Raw genomic sequence first — 9,149 nt, forward strand, 5'->3', positions numbered from 1 at the left:
CGGCACACGGGCTCCAGTAGTTGCGGCACACAGGCTCAGTAATTGTGGCACACAGGCTTAGTCGCTCCGCGGCATGTGGGATCTTCCCGGACCAGAGCTCGAACCTGTGTCCCCTGCATTGGCAGGCGGATTCTTATCCACTGTGCCACCAGGGAAGCTCAAATAATGCATTTTTATGTTCTCACACCAACAGTCTTCAGATATGTAAAGGGCAATAGTAAAATAAATATTAAAAATGTAGAAATATATACAAATATATAATATCACTATTTCACCACCCCCACATTTCTTTTTCCCCCCAGAAAGGAAGGCCAAAAAAGGCTTAAATCTCTAACCAAAAGTTAATTATTGAAGTCCTCTTGCCTTGATTTGACATTAACCACAGGATCATATTTGCTAAGCCTGGTTCTTAGGTGTGGGATGCCCTATGTAAAGTTAGTTAAAATGTAATTTTCGAAAAATGCAGCATTTTTACTCGAAGTGGTTACAAACAAAGCAGACACTTTCATACTCTTGAGCTCTGAAAACAGGTGTGTAAACAGGAACACGTTTATTAAGTGCCGTCAGTACAGCCCCGTCACAGACCCTTTGGCGTTCCAGCCTCAGGAGCCACCCAGCCCCAGGTCGGTTGTGAAGCAGACCTGCACCAAGTCACACACATGTATAACCCCTTCGAGGTCAGGATCCATGTCAGTCAGCATGTATTCCCCACAGCAGGTTGCACATTGTTGGTGCTTAATGATGTGTTTTAATGGATGCAGAGACACAGAATGAGGTGCCCAGAAGGAGGGAAGAATAAACGCAGAGACAGGTAATGACAAGCTTTTGACATTTGGTGCAGGCCTTCTGGCCTCTCTCTAATAGACTCCCTCAGACGCTAATGCACCTGCTGGTGGACACAGGCGTGAAACCCACGGAGCAACTCAGGACAGGAGGCTGTGGGTTGGGAACGGCTGGCGAGTGGGACACAGGGGTAGTAGACGTAGCAGTGAAAATACCCAAGGAGCTAATGAACTTGGGTGTGGGCATAGACCCTCCGATGCCCCAGCCCCAGGCACCGTATCCCCTATCCCCTCTCCCACCATGATACTAGATCCCCAGACCCAGGGCCTTTTCTAAGGGGAGGGTGCCCTTGCCTCTCGATAGGCCTGACCGAGGGGCCAGCACACTCTTCATGTAAGGCTCTAGGGCTTGGCTCTCCCCAGGCTGAGCTGGGGGCTGAGGAATGCTAGCCCGCCATCATCACGGCTGTCTTTGTGAGTTCCCTGGGGAGGCAGGACCTGCCCGGCATGGTCAGTGTCTGTCTGTGTAGCCCCAGGAGTGGTGGCTCTGGCTCCCAGGGCTCTGGCTCTGACTGCCGTGGGGCGGCCGCTCAGCCATTTGTGATGCTGAACAACTTCTGCGTGAGTGGGGTGGCAAAGGGGTGAATGTCCTGGATGCGCAGCAGCTGCTGGGTGTGCTGGACGTTGATGCAGCGGAGCTCGGCGAGCATAGCCAAGATCTTCAGGAACAGGAACCTGCTGGCCAGTCAGGGGAAGCGTTGGGGGGTGTGGCCCGCCCTGCCCCCACCCACCAACACTGGGGCCCCTCTGAAACTGAACACGTTTGAGGGTTTTCATCTCAGGTTTTCATCTCATCTCACAGGTCAGCCAAGAGATGAGGCTTGGCTGAATTCCTTAAGCTTCCCTTTCAGCCTGCAGATGAGGGAGCAGAACAGCCTGGGGCCCTGGAGGTGTGGACCCACCCTTCCCACTCGCACTTCCTCCTCTGGGCTTGAGTCCCTGTACACAGGGACGTCCGTGGGAAAACCAGGCATTGCAGGCACCACGTGAATAGGTCATTCCGGGGGGACATCACTGCCGTGGCCAATGGACGGGGGTCAGGATGGAGTGGAGTAGTTGTGGAGGCACGGGCCACAGGCAGCAGTCCCTCCCCGGATCTAGCCTGGGATCTGGTGTCTGAGACACACCTCGTGCCTTAGTTTCCCCATGATGCCTCCTGGCTCCGTACAGGGGAAGACTGAGCAAAGCAAGACACGGCCACCCCCAGCATCCCAGGAGGCCAAGCTCAAAAGCCAGCTGTAGCAGGCCAAGTAAGGACTTGAGGTTTTATGTTCGCACTAGCACACCCAGCGCTGGCCTTCCCCCGTCCAGCCCGGGACCATGGCACCAGGTCACAGGGCTGCTGAGGCCCAGTGAAGGGGTGGCAGCCTCTATCTGGTCAAGCCCTGAGCAGCCTTCCTCCTTCGGGTTGTGACCAGAACTAAGGAGTCTCCTACCCCGTTATCTGTTGTTTGTCCTGGGAGGTGGTTAGGTAGTTAGTGCTCAAGGGTGTGGGCTGTAGACTTGGCCCGCAAGGATCCATCTCCAGACCCCACCTGCCTGGGGTGGGACCCGGGTCAGTCGCCCGGAGCCCCCAGTCCTTTACAGGATATGATGGCACCCACTGCATGGGGCTGTTTTAAAGATGAAAGGTGATATGCATGTAAAACTGCTTGGCACCAGGGCTGGATCTTCTCAATAAACAGTAGTTGTTCTAGGTCGACTGGGCAGGAGGCCTCAGTGGAGGTCACAAAGCAGGGTCCCAAAGCCCTGGTAATTAGAGGCTGCCCCGGGAGCAGCTGTGGTCTGCGCTCCCAGAGAGACCCAGAACAGTCGGGGGCCTGGGGGCGGGGCTCACAGCCCCTCACACCCTCCCTGCTTGCTGCTCACCAGTGGGCGGGCCGGGGCCGGTTGCACTCGATGTAGGCCTTCAGGGTAATGGCGAACCGCTCCTGCAGCTGGTCCAGCAAGCGGCACTGCCCCACACCCGGGCGGTCTGGTGCGGGGGAGAAGGCGGTACGGTCCCCGCAAGGCCATGGGGGCCGAGACAAGCTTGGTCCATCCCAGAGGGGACAAATTGCCAACCACCTTCCAGAGCCAGGAATTCCCAGGCAAGGAAGGGAGGGGGGAGCTAAGAGGGCTTTGCATCACCCCTCTGACCCTAGGAGAAAACAGCCAGAGTCCCCATCCTGGCTGAGCAGTGAGTGGCGGGCAAGGCCATCAGTTGGGACCTTCCCTGGGGAAGGCAAAGGAGGGGCTGCTGCCTCCCTCAGCTGAAGCTGGCAGGGTGTGAGCAAGCCTGGAGAGGTGGGGGAGGGGCACGGGGAAGCCGGGTGGGACAGGTGGGGGAGGGGCACGGGGAAGCCGGGTGGGACAGGTGGGGGAGGGGCACGGGGAAGCCCGGTGGGACAGGTGGGGGAGGGGCACGGGGAAGCCGGGTAGGACAGGTGGGGTTATCACCTGGAGAGAAAAGGCAGATGGCCTGCCTCAGCACACACTCCTCCTTATGCGGCTGCAGCTTCTTCAGCAGGTAGTGGAATTTCAATACGGGCTCCAGTAGAAGCTGCTGGAAGCCACCTGTGGGTGGGTGCAGGCTGGAGGGGTAAACTTCTCAGGAAGCTGACCCAAGACCCAGACTTCCCTCACCAAGGTCTTTTTTCCCATTGCCCAATCTTATGCCCTGCAATCCCAGGACCCATGTAACCTGGCGTGGCTCCTCTCCTCCCTCCACGGTTGTTTCCCACCCTCTGCCAGGGCAGACAGGCATCTCTCGGGCACCGGCAGGGTTTCCAAGCAGTAGGACAGCTGACCACACTCCCAGGTCCTGGTCTCTGTGTTGAACACCGTGTTGAATCTCAGCTGGCACAGCTCAAAGGTGGCCCCCTTCAGCAGGGAGATCTGGTCCTCGATGAGCAGGTCCCTGGCAGCAAGGATAAGGAGGAGATGCCGCTTCCTAGGAAAGTGCCGCAGGCCAGCACCCTCCCATAATCCAGAATCAGGGTGGGAGGGTGGTGAAGAGAAGAGGGAGGATGGGCTCCTACCCCTGCGGATTATTGCAGGTGCCTTCAAATTGCCTCCAGTCTCTCTGTGTCCCAATCCAGCAAGCAGATTCCTCCTCCCTGCCATCTTCCTCTGGTCTCCTGCTACCTTCAGGGACTCTCCACTGCTGATGTAGCTCGGTGTCCAGGCCCTTACTGCCTAGCCTCATCTCCTCCCGCTCCCTGCACAGCCACTGACGCCCCAGCCGATGCCTTGGCTCCTGGTCCCTGGCCTCATGCTTTCTGCCTCGGTTTCCCCACTCGGCATGAGTACCCCTATAGCTTCACTTAAGTAGACTCTGCTAGTCCTTTGGGCCAAGCTGTCCTTGTGCCTCCTAGAGGTCTTTCCAGACTGCAGTCCTTTTGCAAGTGCCAGTCCTCCAGCATGAGTTCCATGCAGCGGGGCTATTTGCTTCCTGTCGTCTGTTTTGGATTTGCTGTTGCTTCTGTTTCCCTCCAGGCAGCCTGGATGCCCTGAGCTCCACCCGCAGCACTGAGCACAGGCCCAGCCACAGTGGTTGCCTCTAGTATTCACGGTTAGACTGACATCCCTCCCAACCTGAGAGGGGCCCCCATCTCCCCACTGATGGAGGCATGCCAACTGAAAACCCAGGAGGGAGCTCTTCAGGAGGACCTTTGCCTGGCTTTGGTCTCCTCGGGAGTTCAGTCCCTTCTTTTAGATCCACAGCGTTGAGCCACAAATGCCGTGAACTTGATCTTTTCCTTCCGTGTGTCCCCACCGCTGCCCTCACCCCCCGCCCTGCCCAGCTCCCAGCCCAGGACCTGGCACGGGGCCGGCTCTGAAGGCTGTACTCTGCTTCCAAAGCTGGCCTCTCTGATTAGATGCGATCCCACACACGTGCCTTAAACTTGGTTTTCTATCTGTGGAATGAAGGTGAGAGCAACTCCTGCCTCCTGGGGTGGTTGTACCCCAAACTGGTTGTCACGAGAAATGAGTGGCCTCCCACCCTGGTGGTAGGGTCTGGGTCATGAGATGTTGGTGGGGATCTGCCAGGTCCATGCGTGGAAGGGGGCCTTTCTCCCTGCTCCCTTGACCTACTCTGCCGCAAACTGAACCCCACTCCAGCCTGTGGCCACCGTCACCCCAGTAAATAAGTCCTACGTGTCACCCACAGGGCAACCTGTGGGCTCCTGGAAGAGAACCTGCCCACTGCCTGCGGATGAAATCAGGGCTCCTCATGTGTGATTCAGCTCCACCTGCCCAGGCCTGGCAAGGCCAGTGGCTGACCCCAGGGAAGACACGCCCAGTGCCATCTCCAGCCCTGACAGGCTCCATATCGTGTGGCTGTGGTTACCACCACACCAGAAGGGTCCAGGGTCTCTCATTCACCCTGGTTGCCCAGTGGTTGCTGCCTTCACGCCTAGCTCTGGGGAGTCCCGGCCCCTTGTCCTCCTTCTCAGCCTTCTCTAGGCAGCAGACTGCCAGTGACCCAGCGTCTGTCCCTGGCCCTTTCCTTCTTCTCCCTCTGGACTTCCTTCCTTTCCCTTCCAACTCTTCCTTTGCTCTTGAACTGTCAACTTGTGATTCCTGCCCCTTTGCGGTGAAATGGGGAGGGGGATTACTTTCTGAACGTCCACCATGTATGTGATGAATGCTCTTCCAGATATTTTCTTATTTCACACAACGGCCCTGCAAGGTAGGCATTATTAGCCCCTGTCTAGCAGATGAGGAGGCTGAGACACAGGTTAAAGGGCAGGCCGCAGTCACAAAGCTAATGAGCCATACAGACAGCGAGGGCTCCATTCCCCAGCAGGACCAGGTGCCCTGGGGGCAGAGGTAAAGGAGGGTCTTTTGGCACCAACGTCCCCCAAATTCAGAGGAATCTACCCCAGACCATTTGAACCTGTTGGCCATTTCCTGCTCCTTTCCACACCATCCACCCGGCCCCTGTGTCCTACCTGAAATAGGAGAATGACTTTGGCAAAGTTGATGATACCTTTGAACATGTAGGTTGACGTGTCAGCCATGTGGGGCAACCGGGAAGAGATCTCTTTCCCACTCTTGTCGGCCGGGGGCTTGTAGTTCCAGATGCTGTCGTCCTCCCCCCGCAGCTGCAGGGAGACCTTCACTGAACATAGATCTTCCCTGATCTTGCTCCACTTGGCAGCTTCTTCACTTGACTGAGTCTGCAGAGACTCCGAATCTTGTGGGCACTGCTAAGCGCCTCTGGCAGCTGGGACATGAGCCGGAAGGGGGAGAGAAGAGACAGCATATATTCCCCCAAACAGGTTCTGACACAGGCCCCAGACAGGCACACACAGCCACAGCTGCACCCTGAGTGGCTGCACAGTGGCAGGAGCGTACACCCCACCTCCAGACACAGCACTTGTTCCTTCTTTTTGGTCTTCTCCTATCAGGTGGATCTATTAATTCATGGTCCCTCACATCCCTGCCTGGTCAGGGGTGTGTCCCAAGCATCCCTGACCTTGCACTCAGGAAACTCAGAGAAAAGGATCTGGGAGCTAAATATGGAAAGAAACAGACTTTGGAGGCCACTGGCTACCAGCTCTGTGAGCTGGACGGGTCACCGAGATACCTGTGAGCACAGGTGGAAGATGGCACCAGGATCAGACACGGCTACCACTGCTGAGATCACTAGAGTTTCTTGGTTCAGTAAAACCAGTTCACAAATGTCCTGCCCCCTGCAGGTCCTGCCCCTGTCCTCATAAAGCCCTGAACGCCAGCAACCCTGGGGCAACTCAGCTTTCCATAACTCCATTTATGGCTCAGACTCAATTTCTACCTGCTGCGGAAGGAGAGAGCAGAGTTCCAGACCTGAGCATGAGTCAGAATCACCTGAGGGGTCTTGTCAAGGCCCAGACTGCTGGGCCCCGACCTCAAAGTTTCTGATTCAGGAGATAGGGGATGATCTGAGGTTTTGCATTTCTTACAAGTTCCCAGATGCTGCTGCTGCCGCAAGTCCAGGGGCTACTCTTTGAGAACCCCTGGGAATGAGGTTGGGGTTCTGAGGAGCTAGCGCAGGAGCTGAGCCGTCTCTAAAGCCTCATACCCGGAAATTCCTGAAATGCGTGAAGATGCTATCAGAGGTTTTCATCTGAGCGGTTATCAACTCCCTGATCATCATCTGCTGCTCTTCAGTCAGACCCTGGGCTCCAGGGGGCTGAGTCCCAATCTGTTCCCTCTTCTTCCTCCTGATCAAGGCCCGCTTCTGCGCCACGGCCGTGTCAGACATGATCACTGCAGGGATAGCCAGGAGCAGCCTCAGGCACCTGCAGGGGCTCGAGCAGCAGTAGGGGATGGGGACATGCTTGTGACAAGAAACCTGCCTTTTTCCAGACTCTCGAGGACTCTGGGCTCCTGTGGAGAAACACTTGGGGAAGGACGGGTGTGCTGCCTGTGACTGTGCGGTTCAAGACAACTTCGTGGAGCGATGGGAATTGCTCAGGCTTCTGGATCTTAAGGCACCGGCTTGAGTGACGGTTTTGCCGCTTTCTAGTGGTGACCTTGACAGGCTCCCTAACCTCTCTTGCCTTCAGTTTCCTTCTTGGTAATCTGCAGTGACAGTGCTCACCTCACACTGCTGTTAGGATCAGACACTGCACAGGAAATGCCTAATAACAGCTCCTGGTACATAATAGTTGTTCAATAAATGCACCTGATTATTCTTTTCTGGTGGATCAGATACCAACAAGACTCCTCAGAGTCCCCCAAGATCTCTGGGTCTCCAAGACCCCAGAGAGCTGGGACTAGTGCTTAGCAAGAAATATCGACTCCAGCCACTTCCTATGTAGCCGGTAGCCTTAGGGTCTTCCATGGACTTCTGGGGCCCACTTGTGTGTGCAGAGCAAAGCTGTGGGGATCCTGGCAGGGAGGGGACGGCAGGGACTGCTGGTCTGCAGGAAAGGCTCTCTGCCCAAATGCCCAAGGAACTTGGCCCCTGAAAGGCTGCCCAAGGTCTTGGGTCCCTCTGTGATTGATGGAGAGAAATAACGCTCTGGAAGCTTCCAGCCTTTTCCGCATGCTCTTTAATCTCAGAGTCCCTGGGAGCACAATTATACCAAAGCTGGACAGGGGAAATGAGAACCCCCAGCCACTGGCGGCACACAGTTCCTCTGGAGGACGCCGGGTCTGGGAAGCTGGTGGAAGGCGGGGGGTCATAGCACACCACGCGTCTCCAGCTTCCCGTCCCCAAGTCACCGCCCCCAATTTGCCTTAAACAACTATGAAGGGAACAAAATGAACCACACAAGCGCAACAAAGGGGAGAGGCGGGCACGACCCTGGCCAGAGAGAACCTGGCCTCCCAGAGCAGAGAACGGAGACACACTCCACCCCTCCAGCCCTTCAGGAGAGGCACCTGGTCTCAGGCCGACGCCTGCCCGTCTGCGCATGCGCCCGCACACATCCCGCGGCCCGAGCCTGCTCGGGCTCACGTGCCCACGCCCGCCTGCGCCGTCTTTTCTCCAGCCGCTCTCCGGGAGCTTGCGCAGGCGGCAGGTCTGGCACTGCCGCCGGGCCTTCCGGGTGATCTCGTAGGTGCCCTTCTGGAAAGGGCACCAGAGCCGGGCGTTGCGTTTCATGGCTGTGCTGCGAGAGGACAAAGAGCAAGAGGTAGGCCGCGTGGAGTACCCTGGCTCCCTGTCCCCTCCCGACACGGACACTAGTCACACCCTCTGGGGGCCCTGCCTTTGCCTCTGAGTTGGGTCGGGGCCATAGGAGGGGTACAGGCGGAGGCTCTTCAGGCTTCTGTCGGTGGGTGCTGGGCTTCCCCAGGGGCCCCGGAGCCGGCTGGAGGAGGGGAGCGGGAGAGGAGACTTGTCCTGCAACATTCATGCGGGTGGTGGGCGCTGCTTCCAACAGGGCCTGCGCCAGAGCCGTTTTCTGGGATGCTTCAGCGCCAGGCCGAGCCTCGCTCTTTCCCGCACCCTGCCCTCTTCCCCCTCACCCCCAGGCACCCCCAGGTTTTTGTGGAGGCGGCCTCTTCCTGGATTTCTCCTTCTTGGAAGAGGGAGCCGGAGGAAACCTGTCCCCAGGAGTATAAGAGACAAAAGAAGCTCCCTGCCTTCCCCAGTCCCCATTCTAGACTGGGGGGCCAGGGGCAGCCAGAGGACCAGGTAGACTATAGGAAGCTTTCTACCTCACTGGACAAAGGCTTCCCCCTTGGAAAAACAGATTCTCCTGATGGACCTAGGGGAACAGAGAGGTTCAGAGACCCGTAATAGTGGAGTGAGCGGGCCCTGCACCCACACGTCCCCACACAGCTGTGCCAGGAGGGAGACAAGGAGGTAGATGCCTTTTAGAGATCTTA

General features: G+C 57.2%; 1 protein-coding gene across 1 annotated transcript; it reads right to left on the reverse strand.

Moving 5' to 3' along the window:
- Positions 1-1,372: 1,372 nt before the first annotated feature.
- Positions 1,373-8,421, reverse strand: NR1I2 (nuclear receptor subfamily 1 group I member 2). The gene is given in 9 exon segments (XM_068545515.1): positions 1,373-1,517; positions 2,712-2,817; positions 3,282-3,415; positions 3,604-3,741; positions 5,780-5,790; positions 5,792-6,024; positions 6,366-6,396; positions 6,892-7,079; positions 8,295-8,421. Coding segments are annotated over 9 exon segments (1,113 nt in total).
- Positions 8,422-9,149: the final 728 nt, after the last annotated feature.

Source organism: Eschrichtius robustus, chromosome 6, assembly GCF_028021215.1.
Source record: "Eschrichtius robustus isolate mEscRob2 chromosome 6, mEscRob2.pri, whole genome shotgun sequence".
Lineage (NCBI taxonomy): Eukaryota > Metazoa > Chordata > Mammalia > Artiodactyla > Eschrichtiidae > Eschrichtius > Eschrichtius robustus.